This window comes from Ovis canadensis, chromosome 22, assembly GCF_042477335.2.
Source record: "Ovis canadensis isolate MfBH-ARS-UI-01 breed Bighorn chromosome 22, ARS-UI_OviCan_v2, whole genome shotgun sequence".
NCBI classification, from domain to species: domain Eukaryota; kingdom Metazoa; phylum Chordata; class Mammalia; order Artiodactyla; family Bovidae; genus Ovis; species Ovis canadensis.
Window position 1 is genome coordinate 40,584,034 of NC_091266.1, and position 22,499 is coordinate 40,606,532.

General features: G+C 47.4%; 1 protein-coding gene across 1 annotated transcript in view; it reads left to right on the plus strand.

The window, feature by feature from the left end:
• Positions 1-328: 328 nt before the first annotated feature.
• SORCS3 (sortilin related VPS10 domain containing receptor 3) overlaps positions 329-22,499 on the plus strand; it is a 650,432-nt gene continuing 628,261 nt past the window's right edge. Inside the window, exon 1 of the mRNA XM_069567050.1 lies at positions 329-1,397. Within this exon, the coding sequence (XP_069423151.1) occupies positions 774-1,397 (624 nt within the window). The 5' untranslated portion in view covers positions 329-773. The remainder of the gene's footprint in view (positions 1,398-22,499) is intronic.

A 22,499-nucleotide genomic window follows, 5' to 3' on the forward strand; every position in this document is an offset into this window, starting at 1 on the left:
CATTCCCCGCGCCCCCGCACCGGGCGGAGGCACTGGGTAGAAGTGGGGGTGGCGGGAAGAATAGGCTGGGGAGCCCGGAGCGGAGTCCATCCCGAGCTCGGCTTCCGCAGCCTGCCTCTGCACGAAGACTCCGGGCTCCCGTTAGGCTCCCCAGCCTGAACAGTTGGCGCTGAAAGCACTTCACTCCTCCTCCTCCCGCGAGACCACCCCCCAACTTTCCCTGCGCGCCATCTCCCGCCCCCACAGCATGCCCGAAGAGTAACCCCCCCAAACGCGGCCAGAAGCGGCTCCCAACTCTTCGCCGAGACGAGGTTGGAGGCTGGGTTTCAGAGAGACTCCGGACTAGGGTCCGTCGCCAGCCTCTCCTCCTGGATTGGGGTTGCTTTTCATATTTTAAAAGAGGATTTTCTTATTACCTTTGAATACTCCTTTTGACAAAATTTCTGAAGCAGCTCAGCGGGGAAGATTTTGGGGGAATCTTATTTTAAGAAAATGAAAAAGCACCTACGGGGTATTTATTAATTTTTCTCGGGTTTTGGAATCACCCTGTGGAGGAGAGAGCCAGCGATCGAGAGCCAGGAGCGAAGACTGGAGAGGACCAGCAAGGCGCACCAGGCCGAGCCACCTCCTTCCCGGCCGCCCCCTCCCCACTCCCCCGACACACACTCATTTTGCTCGCTCGCCGGCGCGCGCAGCGCACACCCCCCGCGCCGGACCCGCACCTCGGCTGGCGCCACACACTTGCCAGCCCGAGCCGCGGCAGCCGCAGCGGGATGGAGGCGGCGCGCACCGAGCGCCCTGCAGGCTGGCCCGGGGCGCCCCTCGCCCGGACCGGGCTCCTGCTCCTGTCGACGTGGGTCCTGGCTGGCGCCGAGATCACTTGGGACACCGCGGGCGGTCCTGGGCGCCTAGCGGCTCTGGCTTCGCGGTCCCCGGCGCTGCCTCGTCTCTCACCGCTGGCAATGGCAAGCCAGTGGCCGGAGGAGCTGGCGACTGTACGGAGAGGCGCCGCACTGGAGCGCCGGCCGGGACCAGAGCCGCTGCCCCAGCCAAGCAGAGGCAGCGGCAGAAAGAAGCAAGAAGCCGGAGGGCTGTCTCCAGCAAGCTCGCGGTGGGGACCGGGCATCTCGACTCCTGGCAAGCCTAGCGGCGTGAGGAGGAGTCGTCGGGCGCAGCCCCCCAGTGCCCTGGAACACGGGGATGCCAGGGCTTCTGTCTTAGCCGATGGTTCCAAAGGAAGCCGCCCTCTGGCCAAGGGTCTCCGGGAGGAGGTGAAGGCACCACGGACCGGGGGTTCAGCGACTGAAGAGCTCCGGTTACCCAGCACCTCGTTCGCGCTGACCGGGGACTCGGCTCACAACCAAGCCATGGTGCACTGGTCGGGACACAACAGCAGCGTGAGTATCCGCCCGGCTGCGGAGCTCACAGTCTCCCGACGGCAAAGGAAAATGAGGGGTGGGGTGGGGTGGGGTGGGGTGGGGTGGGGTGGGGTGGGCGGGCGGGCGGGAAGGAGGGGCAGATAGTTGCCCTGGGTTGAGGTGAAGGCGGGAGCAGGGGGCTCCGCGACTTTTGGTCTGGTGCATCCCGCTTTCCCCACGCCCCCAACAGGTTATCGGAGTTTGTTGTAAGACTGTGTGAATTTGTTTACCGGAGACCCTAGGATTGGGGCTGTCTGGAGGAAAGAGGGGAAAAGAGGTGCCTTATAGGGATCAGTGATCACTTCCTCTGGCGCTCGGCTTGGGGAGTCAGTTGTCCTGTCCGGTGTGTGTGCGCGCATGGATTCTTGGGCGGGGAAGTGTACTGATTTGGGGAAAGAACCGCTGGACAGGCTGACTGACTCCTGTGACTGCCCGGGGTTCCCCTCTCTCCTCCAACCACAGGAGAGAACCAGGAGATGGTGCCATTCGGACTACTCCTGCCCGCCCCACTTAGGATGCTGCCCTGGGCCCCAGGCACACTTTGTCCCAGTCTTAGCGGGAGGCTGGGCCAAGTTGGCCCGAGTCTGGGCCTTTCTTGACATCAGTTTTCCCCTTCAAAACCCAGGCAGCTGCCCTGCAAAGCTATAGGAGAGGCAGGGAAAAAAAGTTTAGTGTGAAGTGAAATTCAACACCCGTCCCACACCGCTTGTTCTCATGCAAGCAGAAGCACACTTAAGTCTCTGAGCACAGAATCGCCCCTGCCGCTGCGTCCTGCGACTGCAAACTCGCCGGGGCTTTCTACGCGCCTCTCCGCGTCTTTCGGCTGCCAGGTTACCCTGGGAAGCTGCTGTACCGACAGGTGGCGCCCTGGAATCCACTCCGGCGGCTCCAGAGCCTCCGGGCGGCCGCGGGCCGGCCTTAGGGCGCAGAATACAATCTACCCCGGCAGCGGTGCAGCCCGCAGCGCGTACCCAGAGGGGCTCCCCACCCCGCCCCCAGCTGGCCGTCAGAGCGAGCAGTCCAGCCCAGGAACCGTGGGGGACGGCTCCAGCCATTTACCCCACTCTCCTGCCTTCCTCGGGCCCCACTTCAGCCAATCCTGCAAAAACCCTTTCCTCGTCTCTGGCTCATAGCATCAGCTCAGAACCGGGGCTCTGGGCAGAATCTGGAGGATGGTGGATGTCCCTACCTGCAGCTTTGGGGAGCTCACTCGATGGGAAAGCACCGCCGCCGCTCCCTTTGTATTTCTCATGACTGACATTAAAGGTTTCCCTAAGAAATCCTCGCCTTATTTTAACAGCGCCTGGGGGGTGTCGCAGGGGTGACTTGTGAGTAACAGGAAAGCGAGGAGTCTTTACAGAGGGGCTCATCAGCAATACCGAGCACAGATTTCCTGGTTCTTATAGACATACAGCACCAAGCAGGCAGCCCAGCCGGGGCTGGAAGCATTTGGGCAGACCAGCTCCTCAGCAGCGTGGTGGTGGCTGCATCTCAGTGAGGGCCCCCCACAGCTTCAAAGTGGTCAGCTCTGGGCTTAGGGGGTGGACATGTACGAGGGATGGGTGATCGAGGACTTGCAGGTGCTGGGAGGATTGTGTGTGTGTGTGGCGGGGGGAGGTGGAGAGAGAGAGACAGGGCGACATGTAGTTCTCTGACAGCAGGGTTTGTGACTCTCAACTTCTCTTGGTTTGAGAATGAGCAATCGCGTGTATGTGCATTATTTTGTTCCTGTTCTTACTCAGTGAGGAGGATGGACTGGATGTGTGGAAGCAAATGTATCCCTAGGAGGAGGAGGAGGAGGAGGTGGAGGTGATGTCCTTCGATTTTAGCGTGCCACACTGGGACGATATAAATTCACTCTGCTGAAAGAGTTCTCTTACGTTTCTGCTTTTAAGGATCATTTCTGTGTGTTGACAAATTCCCTGAAGATGGGATGTTAGAGCATGCTCTCTGCAGATAGTAGTTACATGTGCATGGTCTTCTCTGACTATCTTCAAGGCAGTTGTACAGCAGAGAAAGTGAGGGGGCAAGTCTAACCCTATACCCTCCTGGGAAATGGCTCTCCGGTTAAAAAGGCGGGCCCGAAGGGCCTGAGGAGCAGACCAGTTGGCCTTGGAGTTCTTAGTGATAGCGATAAGAGTTGGGCAGTCCAGGAATAGCCCCCCTCGGGGGTTCATTGGTTGTGCTCCTGGCCAGACTTACTGTCTGAGCAAAGGGTATTACGGCAGCACAGGTGAATGCGGGGACCCCGCATTCTGCTCCAGAGCGGGACTGCCTCTTTAGACCATGCTTCACAGGCACTTCCAGTGGAAAAGGCTTCCTCAAGGGTCAGTCTGTTTTGCCCTGAGGAAGATGAGCAAACAAGCTAACCCAGCCCTGCCTCTGGGAGACTTTAAGGAAACAACCCCTGGTGAGGGGGAGTAGCTAGAAAACCAGTTTCTGCAACATTACCGGGTTTCTTTCTTTCTTTTTTTAAATCTAATCAATTTCTTTCTCCTCTCCTCCTTTCCTGAGGTCAGCAAAAGAAGGTGCTGTTAGGAAAAAAAAAAAGCCAGGGTAAGGATTGATGGAGAGGATGTTCCTTCTGGAAGGTCCCTTTATCATTGGTTGGAGAAGTCCTCAAGGCAGAGAACATGGATCCTTGTTTCAAGCTCTTTTGGCATGAAAAGAAAATTCCATCTTCCCTTCTGACTTGAGTGTTAACTATGTCCTTCTCCAGGAAGGCCACCAGTTAACACATTGTGGGGCTTGCTGCTCTCCCTCAACTGCCTCTGGTGGACCACATTCCTCCTGTGAGTTCCTTCTGGAGGAGAGTTTCCAGTTACTCCGTATATCTGAAAACTGAACTCTACTCTGGCCATTTGTGGTCAGGCATGAGGAGATGGGGCTTCCCAGGTGGCTCAATGAGTAAGGAATCCACCTGCAATGCAGGAGACGCAGGAGATGTGGGTTCAGTCCTTGGGTTGGGAAGGTCCCCTGGAGGAGGGCATGGCAAACCACTCCAATATCCTTGCCTGGAAAATCCCATGGAAAGAGGAGCCTGGCGGGCTACAGTCCACAGGTTTGCAGAGAGTCAGACAAGACTGCAGCAACTGAGCACATATGCACGCACATGAGGATATGCAAGTGAAGGTCTCCACCCCCTTCCCCACGTGCCCAGCATGTGCCCAGGGGCTGAGAGTCTTATTCCAGGCTTGAATCACATATTCACTTTGGTCCCAGGAGGGGCTGGCATGACTTGGTGGGCAACAGAGGAAGTGCCCAGCAGGTTTGAGTCAGGAGGAGACGGGGTCTGGGTTCCCCTCTGGCCTTTTTTGCCCTGCCAGGTATTTCGGAAGGAGAGGTGAGTGAGCTTGGGCTTGAAGCCTGTACTCTGGAAGAGCGATTTGCTTTTCTCTTTGGTTGTCTCCAGCTAGGATTCTGGTGATTAATGGGCTAGAAAGTGTTTCACAAACGCCCAGAGGGAGTCCAGACCCTGGGGCTTACAGGGATACAGAAAATCACATCAGCCTGCTCTTCTCTTTTGAAAGAAGAAATACGCCTTCCTGCTTGGTTAGTGAGTTGGCAAATGACCCTGGAGAGAGGGGGGCTGTGAAGACAGCAGCCCCCTTTCCAGGCCCCCTGAGCATTATAAAGCTGTGATGGGGGAATCCCTTGTTTGTTCACGGCTCTGGGATGCGAGAGTGCTGCCTCCTCCCTTAGACTGATCCCCATGCCTTTCCGGCAGCTCACTCAGTGTGCTGCCCTGCGGTGTGTCTGGTTGGGATGCTTTGCCAGATAGTCTTTAATTCTTGTGCCTAACGCTGCACCTTGGTGAAGAGAAATGGGAAGATGCTGATCACTCGAGGTCCTTATCCTGCCCCGAGCACACCAGCAGGTGGAACACCCAGATGCTCCCAGGCATGAGTTCATGCTCTTAACTAATTCAGCTGGACAACACTCTAAAATATTTACTCCTAATGTGCAAAATAGTGACAGATTTGATCAGATTAATTGTGTCTCACTCACTGGAGCATCTAACTGTGGCTCCCAAACAGATTTTTCAAATAGCTTTTGGCTGGGATGTCTAGCCTTCTCGTCCCCGCTCACCGTACCCGTGTCACAATATCTTAATGCATTTTGTCTTCTCAGAGGCTTAATAAAGAAGCCTGCCACTGGAGCCATTCTTCAGGGGTTTGCCAAAAAGAATCTGTTTTTAATTAATATTACAAGGGAAGCCATCTCAGTGGAGACAGAGCTGGGAAATGCAGTGGGACAGAGCAGCACTAATTGCTCCCGGTCACTCGCTGTCAGCCTGGGGGTGGGAGGCGGGGAGTGGAGTGGCCACACACAGGCTGTCTGCTCTGCATTTTCTCTGATGGCCCAGTTGGTTGGTTACAGGGCGTGATTTGCTTCCCAGATCCTGCAGTGATTTCCAAGGTGAGCAGAAGTTGCAAACTCCTTAATTGGGAGGCCTGATTTAATGATTGCAGAAATGCAGCGGTTGGAACTCGCTTTGTAGTTGGCAGAGAAGGCACACAGGAAGTGGCTTCTCTGATTGTGTTGGATTTAAGGGGAGGGGATGGTGAAGGCTCAGGGGGCCGAAGGGAGAACTGCTTCTTCCTCGGGCTAGGTAAATCTCTTACTGTAACTGGGGGAACTTTGGAACTGGATGCTCTGTGGGCCCTGAATCATCCTACAGGGCGCAGAGAAGTGTGACAAAGCTGGCTGCTGAAATAGGAGGTTGTGTCCGAAGGGTTTATTCAAGGCCAGGTACTCCAGGGCCTGGGGGCTTGATTTAACTATTGATTTTCTGCTTCCTTTGACCTCTTGGCTCACTTGAAGTGTTAGTTGCTCAGTCATGTCTGACTCTTTGTGATCCCATGGACTGTAGCCCACCAGGCTCCTCCATCCTTGGAATTTTCCAAACAAGATTACTGGATTGGGTTGCTATTTTCTTCTCCAGGGCATCTTCTCCATGCAGGGGCCGAATCTGGGTCTCCCGTGTTGCAGGCAGACTTTACCATCTGAGCCACCAGGGATGCTCCTGGCTGGCTTGAGACACTTCCCTATGAGGAGAAGATGTCAGAGGATTAGTTTGCAGCAAGTTTAGGGGGAAAGAGGTCTTGTGAAGTTGGAAAGTGTAGCATGCCAGTGCCTGGTGGGCCACTTGGGGTAAGTATCATTGGTACTGTGGGATAGATGGCCTTCAGCTAACCTTGGTTATTCCTCTGGGTGATGGGTTACTGAAAGGTCTGGATGCTGCTCTAACTTCGTTGGTAGAGAGCGGAGACAAGAGAGCTCTGCCTTGTGTGCAGTAGAGAAACTCAACTAGGTTTGACTAAGTCAGTGACTGAGTGAGTCCCAAGTCTCATTGAGCAGAGGCTATGAAGGAATTGGAAAGCCTTGTCCCTTGGGATAGCAATAATTTTCTCAGGTTGTTCATAACTTGACAGCTGCTGTATCCAGGAGCATTTCATCCAGTAGGTCTCCATTCTAGCTTGAGACCCTTTAGCTTCTTGAATTTGAATTTAAAGTCAGTTAGCCTGGCTTTCATGGAGAGGGCAGTGGCACCCCTCTTGCCTGGAAAGTCCAATACTCTTGCCTGGAAAGTCCCATGGATGGAGGAGCCTGGTGGGCTGCAGTCCATGGGGTCGCGAGGAGTCCGACACTGCTGAGCGATTTCACTTTCACTTTTCATTTTCATGCATTGGAGAAGGAAGTGGCAACCCATTCCAGTATTCTTGTCGGGAGGATCCCAGGGATGGCGGAGCCTGGTGGGCTGCCGTCTATGGGGTCGCACAGAGTCAGACACGACTGAAGTGACTTAGCAGCAGCAGCAGCAGCAGCCTGGCTTTCAAGGCCCCTCACTGCATATGTCCTGGGTCTGCTTCTTCAGCTCCGCATTTGACTGTTCCCTGATAGACCCCTTCACTCTAGCCAAGGCAGCCCCTTCATTGTCCCCATCCCCTTCTTCACTCCAAGCCTTTGCTCTTGAGGTCTTCTCCACTCAGGATACCCCTCTTCCTCTATGGAGACACACGCATTCCTTATGGTTCAGTTTAAGATCCAAACAGGATTCTCTTTAGAAGCTTTCCTAGCAGCCTTTATTTGCCTGTTTATAGAATTTACAGTGTGTACCACACTCTTGATTATACTTAGGTTATCACTTGGTTGTTTTATGAGTGTTTCGAAGGTGAGGGATGAGGGCTAAAATACTTGCTACAGCACCCCACGTCCCACACCTCCTGCGAGTTCTGCTTTTCTCATGTGGTCTTTGTGACATGTGGTCCAGTGCTTGACACATAGCTCAGTCCGTACTTGCTGACCTGACCCTGGGAACTGGACGGTGCCCTAGCTGATCCGACCCTGGGAACTGGACGGTGCCCTGGCTGATCCGACCCTGGGAACTGGACGGTGCCCTAGCTGATCCGACCCTGGGAACTGGACGGTGCCCTAGCTGATCCGACCCTGGGAACTGGACGGTGCCCTAGCTGATCCGACCCTGGGAACTGGACGGTGCCCTGGCTGATCCGACCCTGGGAACTGGACGGTGCCCTGGCTGATCCGGGGGGACAGCTGACACTGTTTCTTAACAGTGCTGAGTTTATGCACTTGGTTTATTATTTTATGTATGACTTTTAACAGAAGATGTAGAGACCTCTCTACCCCACTTAATGAGAGGATGGAAATAGGTACTAGTCAACCCTCCTGGCTTTTTCCTTATGTGCTTGAGAGATCAGATGGACTCACATAAGATATTCAACCATTTGCCTAGTGTTCACTGGGTGTGTGGCACGGTTCTGGGGACTGTGGGGTTGGTAGGACTGTGATGGAGAGACAAAGAAGGATAAGATGGCATTTGCCTCACGGTCCTTCTAATATGCTTTGGGTATGAGGCTGGTCTTCTGTAAAGTTTAATAACATATGACAATAAGACAGATGCCACGGGGTGATGTGTGATTATTTGCCAAGTGATTGTTTCAGGCTGTGAGCTCAGAGGAGGAGGGTCATTGTGGGAGATGCTGTGGGCACCTTAGGCCAACAGGATGTCAAGGCTGGCTGTGCTGTTGGGAACAGTCTTCATCACATCATTCAGCAGAGAGATGAAGGGTATGAGGCTCAGACAGAAGCATGGCAGCCTACAGTGTGGACTCTCTCCTGGTCTGTCTTTCTATAGCTGTCCTCTGCACGCTCCTGCTTCTCTCTTTTTTTTTTTGCTTTTACAGACCGTTTTCTGTTATATTCACTCAAGCGAAGTAGGGTGCTGCCCATTTTACAGGTCGGATAGAGTGAGGCATAGCATGAGTACACACAAGGCTAGCTGGAGAGACTGAGGAGTAGATTCCTCCCTCTTGCTCCCTGGCTGTATCCTGTGGCCACCCTGCCTACGCACCGCAGTGACTGCAGACAGTAAGGACCAGCTCCTTACTGGGAAGTCTGTGTCTTACTAACCATTGTTAATGGGGACCTCTTGTGAGACACCTCGTCATTTGAGTTAGTGAGTGAACCAAGTCTGGTTGCATCACCAGGAACATTTTGCTCGTTTGTTTTGATCAGTGTAGTTTGGGTTTAATTATTTATGGAGATGCTGTTCTTTATAGTATGCTAATAAATGTGCTGTAGTAAATTTCCAAAAAGTAATGGAGTCTGAGAACTTCAGGATTGCACAAGTAGCTTCCTGGTATGAACTCCTTGCTGGGAGGCAGAGGAAACCATCCCTACCAGGCTGGGGTGAGAGGACCCGGAGCACAGTAGGGTCAGCCATTCAGGGCTGTTGGTGACCAGATCTGTGCCTGTCGCTAAGCAGGGGCCTGGTACTTGACCTGTGCTGGAAGAAACCTACCTTAGGGGAAAAGCTGACCATCGTTATATAGGATCATCAAGGCTCCTGTTAGGTTGTAGGTTATTTAGCCTGGATATGACTGTGTGACTTGTGTGAATGCCTACTTGAGAGTTTTCATCATGAATGCAATCAGGATCATACTTTTCAGTGTATACTAGGAATAGAAGTAAACTAGCTAAGAGTTGGACACGACTGAGCAACTTCACTTTCGCTTTTCACTTTCATGCATTGGAGAAGGAAATGGCAATCCATTCCAGTACTCTTGCCTGGAGAATCTCAGGGATGGCAGAGCCTGATGGGCTGCCGTCTATGGGGTCGCACAGAGTCGGACACGACTGAAGTGACTTAGCAGCAGCAGCAGCAGCAGGAGCAAGAAACACAGCCATATAGGAAACAGGAGCAAAAGTTCTGAAGCCAGATGCCTAGCTTTGAATCCTGTCTTTGTTTCTCTCTCTTTCTTGGGTTAAGTTCAACTTACTCTTTTCAAAAATTAATATAAAGTTGCTGTACAGTATTATATAAGTTACATGTATACAATATAGTGATTCACAATTTTTGAAGGTTATTTTCCATTTATAGTTATCATAAAATATTGGCTATCTTCCCTGTGTTGTATAGTATATCCTTATAGCTTATTTTATATCTAATAGCCTGTCTCTCTTACTCCCCTACCCCTATCCTCCTCCTCCCCACTTCCCTCTCCTATTGGTAGCCACTCGTTTGCTCTCTGTATCTGTGAGTCTGGTTCTTTTTTGTTAGAGTTACTAGTTTGTTATCTATTTTTATTTTTTGTTATATATTTTTAAATCCTACATATAAGTGATATCATACACTCTTAGTCTTTCTCTGACTCGTTTCATTTAGCATAATGCCCTCTAAGTCCGCCCATGTTGCTGCAAATGGCAAACTTTCATTCTTTTTTATGGCCGAGTAGTATTCCATTGTATATACTCACATACAGACACACACCACCATCACATTTTCTTTATCCATTCATCTGCTGATGAACATTTAGGTTGCTTCCACTTCTTAGCAATTGTAAATAATGCTGCTATGGACATTGGAGTGCATGTATCTTTTTGAATTCATTTTTTGTTTGGTTTTTGATATATGCCTGTGAGTGCAATTGTTGGGTCAGAGGACGGTTCTATTTTCAGCTTTATGAGAAACCTCCGTGTTGTTTTCCGGAGCGGCTGTACTGATTTACATTCCCACCAGAAGTGTAAGAGGAGCCCCTTTTCTTCACATATTGCCAACACCTACTTCTATTCTTTTTGACGATAGGCCTTCTGATAGGTGCAAGGTGATATCTCAATGTGGTTTTGATTTGCATTTCCATGATGATTAGTGGTGTTGAGCATCTTTTCATGCGTCCATTAGCCATTGGTCTATCTTCTTTGAAGAAATGTCTGTTCAGTTCTGCCCATTTTTAAGTCGGGCTGTCTACCTCTGTCTCTTAATAGCTGTGTGACATTAGGCAAGTTGTCACCCTCTCTTGTCTATTTGTTATATCCATAAACGAAGTGATAAAATAGTACTTCTCATATTGGGCTGTTTTAAGAATTAAATAAGATGCTGTGCTTAGCAAAGTGTTGAAAAGAAGCACCTGACCTATACTTAGTCCTCCAGACATTTAATTGGTTTAATTGTTATTCTTATAGTGGATGGGGCTTCCTCTTCATTTTCAGAAGGAAACATGGAAGCAGAGAAAGGAGGTGGATGCCCAGTTTCCCAGTGAGCTGATCCCTAAGCCTCGGCTAGAACCTAGTTCTCAGTGAGGCACTTGTTTCAACTGCCAGCCATAGTCCACATCCTGACTCAGACAAATCTGTGTTATCTGTCTTCTGTGTTATACTGAAGGAGACAGTGACATACACACACAAAGAGAGAGAGAGACAGAGAGAGAGAGAGAGAGAGAGACAGAGAGAGAGAGAGAGAGAGAGAGAGAGAGAGAGAGAGAGAGAGAGAGAGAAGTGTGACTGGCTGGGGACTTGGCTGCTTGAAGCTCATGCTCAGAATTTTCTTAGAAATGATTGGAATCAGATAGGTAGGGTCAACTTAACGATTGCACTAATAAATAACTAACAAGTAGAACTTTTTTCCAGGGCTTTCATTGAGTGGAGTTTTGAGAAAGGCATCCAGAAAGATGCAGAGTAGCTTCTCTTGGCTTGGGCATCCGTGATTGTACCTCACAGCTAATCATGGAAGACTTCTGGAAGGAAGTGAGTGAAACGTGTGGCTTTAAGAAAAGAGGACGCAGGGCTACTGGAACTGGCAGACAAGAAGAGTCTAGAGTACCAAAGACTCATTTCATCCAAGTCATGGGGTGGACCTTGATGCTCTGGGTTTGCTTTTCCTCTCTGTCTCCTATCTCTGCTCTGTGCCTGGCAGGAGATGGGAATATCTGTGGCTGGAACTAGTTGCAGAATATCTGTAGCTTCTTTCTCAGAATTATCACATTGGCCAAACCATGAATATCTTGTTGTGACCCACACGCATCGAGGTGCAGGCTTGAATTCCCTTTTTTGTCTGCACCCTGCGCAGCAGGAATGGGACCTGAGATCCCTACACAGACACTAGAGGGAGTGTTGCCCTGGGAAAGAAGTGAAAATCAGTAGAATGAAATAATAAAACAACTACTGCATGAGGAATTGTTTCAAAGGAGTGAGGAAGAGCTGTAGTAACCTGCGAGTTCACTGTGGGTGGGCTTGACCCGTAGATGAACATTTCGTTAACAGCCAAGGAGTTGAGTCCTGGGGGGCTGAACATTCAGTCCCTTCCTGCAGAAAAAAGGGCACGGATGTTTTGTAAAATGCATCCATTCTGCAGTCCATTAAACCCATAAATGACTCAACTAAAACTCTAGATATAAATAATCCAGAAGAGATGCTCAGGCTTGGTTCCCCCATCTCTTCTGCATTTTCTGACTTGGTGCCCCTCACTTTCTTGTGCACGGTAGTCAGTCAATAGAAGCTTACTGAGCTGAATGACATGAATAAATTCTTAAATACGTAAAACTACCTGGGTAAAGAATGACTGTCTTGGGCATGGGGAAGAGTCTGATTTCTTCCTGCTGCCTCCAGGCACAGGATCTACCCCCTGGGGGGCATCGCAGTCCTCTCTCCCTGGTTCTCAGGCCCCACACACCTGACTCAGTCCTCTCAAAGCCTTCTTGGCATTTATGGTGAGGGAGGCAGTTTTTCTTCCAGATGGTTAGAATCAGGTTAAAGATCACACTGCTGCATAAGAAATGAACTTTTTCCTTTTAAAATCTGTTCTCAGTGGGAAATGGAGAACAATTACAGAGTTGAACTTTTTTTTTTTTTTTTTGCAGTCACTCAAGCTGCCGTATCTGAATGTGATTACACGTATGGAGGGAGCTTGTTATGATTTGGAGGCCCTGGTACTGGAGATGCAGAGAAGCTCGTGTTCTAGGCTAGTGGCAGGTAGAGAAAAGAATCTTTAGAGGCAAAAAGAGTTGCTTACATCACTGTGTTGCTTTCAATGTTATTCATGCTTGAAAGAAAACTTTTCACTGGAAGATTTCTCAAAATTCAGAATTTTTTTTTCTCTTATGAGAAGGTACCCAAGTAGCAGTGATTCCAAGTAAGTCTCTGAACCTTAGTTTCACTGGCTGTAAAATGGGGATAATCCTGAACTTGTAGGGATGTTGTGAATCTTATAGGTAATACTGTGAAGGGGGTAGTGTTGATAGGTATTACTCTGGTTAAAGATGTTGGTCCTCATTATCACTTAGGCAGGAGATGGGGTGGATTGAGTGTCTGTCCTTGTAGCAGATCTGTTGGCACCCTGCTCTCTGCACCTGCCATTAGTCTGCAAATGGGGCTTACTTCTGACCACCAGCACCAGGGACTGTGTGCTGCCTGGAGCTTCGATCACTCAGGCGCAGGTTGGAAGCAGGGAGTTGATTTCTATCAAGAACTAGGGAGCAGCCACCTGATAATGACTACTGGAAGTTGGTGGATAAATACCCCAGCTCCCTTTCCCTTTGGGGTGGGGTAACTCTGAAGCTTGTTTCCTACACTATCTCCCAGAAGCCATCACTGGGATTAAGTGCCAGATGCCCAAGGTGGTAATTTGCCTGTTTTATTGGCTACCTTCCCATCGCGCTATGCTGTTTCTAGCTCAATCAGTATTTCCTCGGATCACCTCCCAAATAAGTTACATTTGACCCTTCAGTAATGTGGGGGTTAGGGGCATGGCTCTCCATGCAGTTACAAATCTATGTATAACTTTGCAGCTGGCCCTCCGGTATTCAAAACTCCATGTCTGTGGATTCAACCAAGCACACAGATCCTGTAGTATATGTTTACTGAGAAAAATCCAAGTATAAGTGAACTCACGCTGTTAAAACCTGTATTGTTCAAGGGTCAACTGTACTTGAACTCAAGGCTTTGTTTCAGAGTATGTTTCTGGAGGAAAAGGAACTAATACCTTTGGTTATTTCTGAGTGTGTTAGCCTGGGTCTTCAGTGAAACAGAACCAATAGGATATATATCTCTCTCAAAGTAAATCTTTTTCTATATTTGTATATATATCTGAGAGATTTAGGTAAGGAATTGGCTGACACTGTCATGGAAGGTGAGAGTCCACAGCCAGCATTAGCAGCTGGAAATCCGGGAGAGCTGATCCTGTAGTTCCCATCTGCATCCCTGTCTGAAGGCAGGAGGAGGCCAGTGTCCCAATTTAAAGACAGACAAGGAGGAGGACTCTCTTCTTCCTCAGGCTTGTTGTTCTATTCAGGCCTAGAGGGGGTTGAATGAGGCCCACCCACGCTGGGAGGGCAATCTGCTTTATTTAGTCCACCAATTCATATGCTAAGCTCCTCCAGGAAAGCCTTCAGTTCAGGTCATTTCAGTCACTCAGTCTTGTCCTACTCTTTGTGACCCCATGAACCACAGCACGCCAGGCCTCCTTGTCCATCACCAACTCCCAGAATTTACTCAAATTCATGTCCATTGAGTCGGTGATGCCATCCAACCATCTCATCCTCTGTCATCCCCTTCTCCTCCCGTCTTCAATCTTTCCCAGCATCAGGGTCTTTTCAAATGAACCTCCTTCACAGACATGTTAATATTTTGTTGTTGATTTTGTTCAATTGCTCAGTCCTGTCTGGCTTTTTGTGACCCCATGGACTGCAGCATGCCACCCTTCCCTGTCCACCACCATCTTCTGGAGCTTGCTCAAACCCATGTCCATTGAGTCGGTGATGCCGTCCACCCACCTCATCCTCTGTCATCCCCTTCTCTTCCTGCTTTCAGTCTTTCTCAGCATCAGGGTCTTTTCTAAGGGGTCAGCTCTTTGCATCAGGTGGCCACATATTGGTGCTTCAGCATCAGTTCTTCTAATGAATATTTAGGGTTGACTTCCTTTAGGATTGACTGGTTTGATCTTGCAGTCCAAGGGACTCTCAAGAGTTTTCTCCAACACCACAGTTCAAAAGCATCAATTCTTTGACACTCAGCCTTTTTTATGGTCCAACTGTCACATCCATACTTGACTACTGAAAAAACCACAGCTTTGACTAGATGAACTTTCAGTATATTGTTTGTCAAATATCTGGACACCCCACAGCACTGTCAGGTTGACACTTAAGATTATCCTCAAGTATTTCCCTTACCCTTTTAAAGTTCTGCATCCAGCCCCACCGTGGTACCGACTCGGTACTGAGGGGGAGATGGAGGCACTGATCTTGGTTCTGAGGGGGTCTCCCTTTCGGGTTGGCTCCTTCCACAGGTAAGGAGCCCAGGCTATATTGAGTGGCAAGAATATGGTGTTGGGGGTTTGAGGAGGGGATGCATACCTCCAAATTAGCTTTCGCTGTCACTTCTCAGAGCTAAGGAGCCCCACCCCACCCCAGGGCATCGGCTGCTGCTGCTGCTGCTTCTTTTCTATTTTTTTAAATAACAATGTTGTGATAGTTTCAGGTGAATAGTGAAGGAACTCAGCCGTACATATACGTGTATGTCATGGACTTGCTCTTCATGATACATAGTTGTTGTTCAGCTGCTCAGTCTGATTCTGTGACCTCATGGACTGTAGCCTGCCAGGCTAGTCGCCCTCATATTTGGACCCATACCTGCTGGTGCATGATCTCTGGCCTAGGAATAAGATGTGATTCTTTTTTCCTTGGACTTTGTCAAGATTTTGGCAGGAAGCAGCTGAGCTTACAGTTGGTATCTCCCCATCTGAGATATCCTTAGTGTGGGGCATCTTGAGAGTCTGGAAAGCACGCTGGCCTGGGAGTAGGGATGTGTAGCTGCTTTCTGATTCACATTTACTCTCTTCTGCAAGTCACCTGTTTTTTAGGTGTAAGAGAATGAAGACCCTTCCAGGTGTAGTAGCTTATTTATCTGTGAATAAAACAACTTTTAATGGGTACATTAGGAAGGAAAGGGTCTAGAACTATGATTTTAAAAAATTGGAAGATGCTTTTTTTAAACATGTATAAATTTGGTCTTATCCAAAACAGATATACTTTCATTCATTCATCCATTCAATAACTTGTTTGCTTAGTATGATGCTAATTAAGTTACTTGCTTATTCTGGGATCCGGTTTTCTTATCTATAAGTGAAAGAGTTATGCAACTCTTGATGCAGACCCATATCACCACAAGCTAGAGGTAGTATCAGGTCAGTCGTTTCTTTACGTGTGAAATGGGGACAATGCTGTTTGCTCTGCCTATGTCACAGTTAAATAACGAGCTACTGCAGCCTTTTGAAAAGAGTACTTTTCAAAGCGCTGTTAACAGAGGCAATGTGATCTCATGGTGTTAGTTCACATCACCTCTCCTTCATTCTTTGAGTAGCTGGAGGTCCTTGTGCAGCAAATTTGAAACCATGCATTTCTTTTGCCTTCTCCCATATCTCCCAGCACAAATGAAACACCTTCATTAGCATGCATACCATGCTGCTAAAAAAAAAAACCAAAAACAAAAACCTTGGTATTCTTATTCCAGGCATGATGTACAATTTATTTCAAGTCACATCTGATATCATAAAATTCTCAGATAGGAGTGTAATTTGATGTCTTTTAAAAAAACAGCGTTTGTTCTAGGACTTGACCTGTATTGATTGCTTTATACTTTTCAGATAATATGAAGTGTTTGGGAGAGCATCTACTATATGCCTAGTGATGCAGGATGTGCAGAAAAGTGTATGATGCTGACTGGATACCCAAAAGTTTGTGGTCTTATGTGTGGGACTCATATATTAGACAAATATTGCAAAGAAATATGTGAGATCATGCAAAATACGTGCTAAATTTGAGGAAATACACTGACTGTAATCAAGACCGCAGTAAATGGAAACTCATAAAATGTTTAAAATATTATGATTGTTTTATTATCTACAAAAAAAGTTCAGTAGCATGATTAGAAATAGACGTAATCCTAATGACTAAATCTGTGTCCCTCAATGAGAATGTTCCTCATAGGAAGACAAAAGAAACATCTATTTTTTCACCATAGTACTAAGATAGTCCAGCTTCTTAATTGTATCATTAATGGATATTCTAATTTGAACTGATTTCTTTCTAGGCCTGCCGCCTTGCTGTCATCTTGATATTTCTATTTATTTCTACTCCTGGATTCGTGCCTCTGTTTCTTGAATTCCATTCCTCTTTTTTTTTTTGGATTGCATTTCATTTTTCTGTGGTAGATCTTCAAGTGTTCTTTCTCAGAGAATGCAGAGGAATGTCCTGACTTGTTCCTGTGTCCTGACATAAATATTACTAGGTTCCTTTTAACTCTCAAATGATCCCACCTTGGATGGTATATTACGTAGTCACCCAGTGCTTGAGTGATACTTTCATTTTTATTGTGGATATGTCTAAAATTTATTTTTATCTCACATGGCTTTGATGGCTCATCTGGACATAGAAATGTAAGGTCAAAAAAACTCCCCCTGGGTCTTTGACATTCTTAGAGTACTTGCTGATTCTGCGTAGTTTGCTGTTTCCCCCCTCAGGGAACAGAGGAGCATGGGGAAAGGGGATGCCTAACATGGGACATCATGGCTTTGTTCCTATTGTTGAGGCCCAACCCTTTAAGGGAACCTCATGCATTAAAACCACATTTATACAAATCAGCAGTGTGGTGTGGGGAAATTAAATTCTCTCTGAAGCAACTTGCCATAGACACACTATCTGAATATCTTTAATGTATAGCACAACCAGATGAGGTACTCTTCAGTTCAGTTCAGTTGCTCAGTTGTATCTGACTCTTTGTGACCCCATGGACTGCAGCACGCCAGGCCTTCCTGTCTATCACCAACTCACGGAGTTTACTCAGACTCATGTCCATTGAGTCAGTGATGCCATCCAACCATCTCATCCTCTGTCGTCCCCTTCTCCTCCTGCCTTTAATCTTTCCCAGCATCGAGTCTTTTCAAATGAAAGTTCAAATGAAGTTCTTTGTATCAGGTGGCCAAAGGATTGGAGTCTCAGATTCAGCATCAGTCCTTCCAATGAATATTCAGTAGTAGTGTATATTCAGATATATATCAGCCAATATTCTTTTAGGATGGACTGGTTGGATCTCGCTGCTGTCCAAGGGACTCTCAAGAGTCTTCTCCAACAGCATAGTTCAAAAGCATCAATTCTTCAGCGCTCAGCTTTGTTTATAGTCCAACTCTCATATCCATACATGACTACTGGAAAAACCATAGCCTTGATTAGATGGACCTTTGTTGGCAAAGTAATGTCTCTGCTTTTTAATATGCTGTCTAGGTTGGTCATAACTTTTCTTCCAAGGAGCAAACATCTTTTAATTTCATGGCTGCAGTAACCATCTGCAGCCATCTTTTATTTAAAAATAATTCAAATAGCTTTAAGAAATGTTGTTGATATTCAGCAGATATTTGTGGTGTGCCGTCTATGTGCCAGGTGCTGCTGGGTTCTGAGTACATAATGGTGAGCTCTGAAGGAGAGGTTCATGATACCGTCAGAGGTTCACCAAGAATGTTTATCTGGGAGAGGGCAGAGAGGCAGAAGCAGATGAGCACAATCAGTTATATGAGGAGGAACGGGCAGAGTGTCTTGGATACCCAGCTTCTGTGGCATGAGAGACTGGGGTTTCTGAAAGGAACAGGGAGGACAGAGTGACTGGAGCAGAGGGTTTGTGGGCTAGGGGCTGGTGGGAGATGAATTGAGATAGACAGGCATGGATTGGACCAAGAAAGGCAATATAGGCTCAGTGGAAGGAGTTTATTCTTTATCCTAAGAGCAAAGGGGTAAGCCTTGGGAATGTTCAAAGTAGGAGAGTCATATAATTAAATTTGACCACCCTGTGGGTTGGGTTTCCGAGGTGGTTCAAATGGTAAAGAATCTGCCTACCAGTGCAGGAGATACAGGTGGGAGATGCAGATTCATCCCTGGGTCGTAAAGATACCTTGGAGGAGGAAATGGCAACCCACTTCAGTATTCTTGGAAGATCACATGGACAGAGGGGCCTGGCAGGCTACAGTCCATGGGGATGCAAAGAGTAGGACATGTCTTACCAACTGACTGACTGACTGATGGGTTGGAGGGAGAGAAGGCTGGGTTTGAGGAGACCAGAGTGTTGCGATGGCTAAAGAGGATGGTGGCTTGGGTGGTGGCAGAGTAAGTGGTGAGAAGAAACCAATTGAAGAGCTATTTAGCAGGCGTGGTTGGCTCTGTTGTTGGCTTCTCTCTCTAATTCTTCACTCTCTCTCTAACTCCCTTAGTACTGGGCTTTTGCAATGCCCTTTCTCTATGGATGGGACCTTCTTCCTCATCTCCTAACCTTGAGTTTGGCCTTGTGACTTGGTTTGGCCAATAGAAGTACTGCTAGTTCTAAGCTTAGTTATCAGAAGGCATTGTGTATCTACCTGCTGCCTTGCACCTCTGCAGTAGCCATGAGAAAAACATGCCCAGGTTGGCCCACCAGTCCTGGGTAGAGAACGCGAGACAAGTTGTCTGTAGCTACTTCCATCCAAGCCCAGCCTAGATCAGCCCAGCCCCAGCTGCCCTGTATACTTATGAGAATAAATGACTGTTGTGAGAATAAGTGATTGATTTTTTTTTTTGAAAAAGATTGAGATTTGAGTGATTTGTTCTGCAGCACTTTTGCAGCGAAAGCTGATACAGCAGATAAAATCAAGAACTTGATAGACTGGATGCAGCAAACATGTGGGACCATGAGTACAGTGTAAAGGGAGGCTTGCTTGTATTTCAAGGCCATGAGCCTCATACATGTTCAAGGCTATACTTAGGTGTATCTTTTTGGTGGTTTCCTGCCACTCACCTCTCTTTATAGTTCGTGGCTTATTTTCCTGGAGCTGAATGAAGTAGGTCAGATTCATGGTTCAAAAGAATTCATCTTCCACTCTCTTTCTTTCTCCTTTCTCACTCTCTCTCCAACAGCTTGGCCAGATTCCAGCAGAGTATGTGAGCTGAGCAGTCCTCAGGTCCTTCCATGAGGGCCTTCCAGCCTTGACACTCAGTGTATTCTTGAGAGAGTCAAAGTCAATTTCTCCTCTAGCCAGAGAGATGGAGTTTCACTTAAACAGGGGAGTAATGTGGGGCCAGGGATTTACTTGGTCTTGATGGATTATTTAAAATATATTCTGATAAAATATTTAGCTTTTAAACAACAAATTCAATACAGGGAATTGTGTTTTATTTATTAATGGCAGTTGCAAGGTTGGTAGGAGTTGTGCTAAAGTGCACTATTGTGATTTTGCAAAGTATAGTAATTACTGTAATATTTTGTTGAATTATTAATACCTACCATGCCTGCGGGAACATATGCTTCTTCAGTCGCATGGATTTCAAGATTGCCTTTTCCCTCTTCTGGTTTTCTTTTGTGTTTTTCTTTTCTTTTTTTGCACGCTTATGAATTTTTAAAGAAATGGAGTTGGGGGTAGAGCTGATGATATGGTATGAAACACCACCATGACGACCGTGTAACTGAACATAGGCAGGCAGTAGAGAAGCACTCTTGCTCATTGACAATCCCCTGCCTCAGCCAGCCTCTCCACGGTTTGGACTGAGGGATACTGAAAGAATCATGTCTGGGATAAAATGCTTCTCAGTGGGCCTTTTCAGGAGTGGAGAGAAATTGTGGGGAGGTCATGCGTGTGTACATGTGAGTGTTAATGTGCACATGCCTCTAAACAGAGCTGATTTGACCTGGAGATGGAGTTGGCAGATTTTCAGGTTTATGTGTTGAAACAGTACTAGCATCCTTTATTAGTTATTTCAACAACTATTACTTAGTGTCTGTTATGGCCTCAAAAGAGATTAATGGGGATGACGATGGTCATAGTTTAGTGGTTGTATGAACAGGCTCAGGCTGCAAGAGGACTCTGGATCCAAGTACAGGGTATACTCAGGAGCATCCCTTTCGCTTGTGACTAAAAGCTGGAACTGGAAAGCCAGTCTCTATATCATCTTCTACCAGCTTTATGAAATGGTCCAAATCAGTCAACATGGAGACTCATTTTCTCATCTGTGTAGTAGTGGGAGGGATCAAAATGAAATCATATGTTTGAAAGGGCATTATAAACTATACACTTCCAGACATGTGTGAGGGAGTGCTGTGGCTACCAAATCATAAGAAAAGTTGCTCATACTTGTGATGTGACTTTGGGAGGCAGAAGAAAGGATTTTGTGCTCAATCTTTTTTTTTTGGCGGGGGCAGAAACTTGACAGTTCGAGTCATTCCTTTGGGTTAAACATGGTCCTCTCCAAGATTCTCTAAGAATATAAATAGTTCAGAGGTCATATTTTAAAGCTAGAAAGAACGCTTAATGACCTAACCATATGCTTTTCCAGGTATGAAAAATATGGCTAAGAGAAACTGCAGAGTGTTTAAATTCACCAAGATAGTGGAGGAGCCCATACTGTCTGTCTAGCTGATTCCTAATCCACTGATCTTTTTTGGCACCTTGAGGTTCTTGTTTCCCATTAAGTTCTTAATACAGTCTCAGGCTTTTTTCTCCCAGTAGGATGGAATGAATAAATTAGATGACTTATGGGGAGACAGAAGCTGGGGTGCTTTAGGTGGCAGAGTCATGCTTAAGTAGATGGACCTCACCTTGATTCTTAGCTCCATCCTTGACCAGCTCTATGACTTTGGGCAGTTTCTTTTCTGAAACCTAGTTGTCTCTTTTATTTAGCTGAATTATAATCCTTATTTTGCACGCCCGTGTGGGGATTTGGTGAATTTGAAATATTTGGCAAGGTGTGTATTTGAAAATGGGGGTGATTATTAGGTAATAAGAGGTCCTGAATATTAGCTTGGTCTGCCTCCTGGTTGGGGCTTCCTGGGTGGCTCAGATGGTAAAGAATCCACCTATAAAGCAGGAGACCTGGGTTCAATCTCTGGGTCAGGAAGATCCCCTGGAGAAGGGAATAGATATCCACTCCAGGATTCTTGCCTAGAGAATTCCATGGACAGAAGAGCCTGGCGGACTGCAATCCATGGGGGTCTCAAAAAGTAGGACACAACTGAGCGACTAACAATTTCACTTTCACCTCCTGGTAGATCTGCCTCCTGAGAGCCCTTTTCACCACTGTAAGGATGTGTGTTTTAAGGGGAGGAGAAAGATGCCACTTCCCTTCCTCAGCGATGGGGGAGGAGGGACTCATGAAATGCTCCAGCAGAGAAAAGCCCTGCACAGTGGGAAATGATCCTGTAATGGCTAGGGGCGTGAACTAAGACTTATCAATAGCCTTCTCTTTCTCTTTAATCTCAGATTCAACCCTATTTAAATTTCTCCCAAAGGGAGTGGAAATGGTAAGAGGGTAGAGATAAGTATCTTTAAAGAGCAGCAGGTGACCCTGAGGATGAAACGCTTGTGTCCACCTGCTGCACAGCTCTGTTTTATGGAACTCTCTCTTACAGCCCCCTCTTCTTGTTTTAAATTTAAGCGGTTTCCTAAAAACAGGCTTTTAGAGAGAATTTATCCTGCTTTTAACAAGTCTATTCTGAATCCTTTGTGAATGGATAGGACCCATTGTTTCTTGTGAAGTTTAGTATTTAACGTGGGGTCACCCTATGGGTTAGCGCTTGAGTAGAGGATGAAATTTCCAGGGGCAGGAGGAGATCTCAAATGCCCCAGAAAGTGAAGTCGCTCAGTGGTGTCCGATTCTTTGCGACCCCATGGACTGTAGCCTACCAGGCTCCTCTGTTCATGGAATTTTCCAGGCAAGAGTACTGGAGTGGGTTGCCATTTCCTTCTCCAGGGGGTCTTCCCGACCCAGAGCCCCT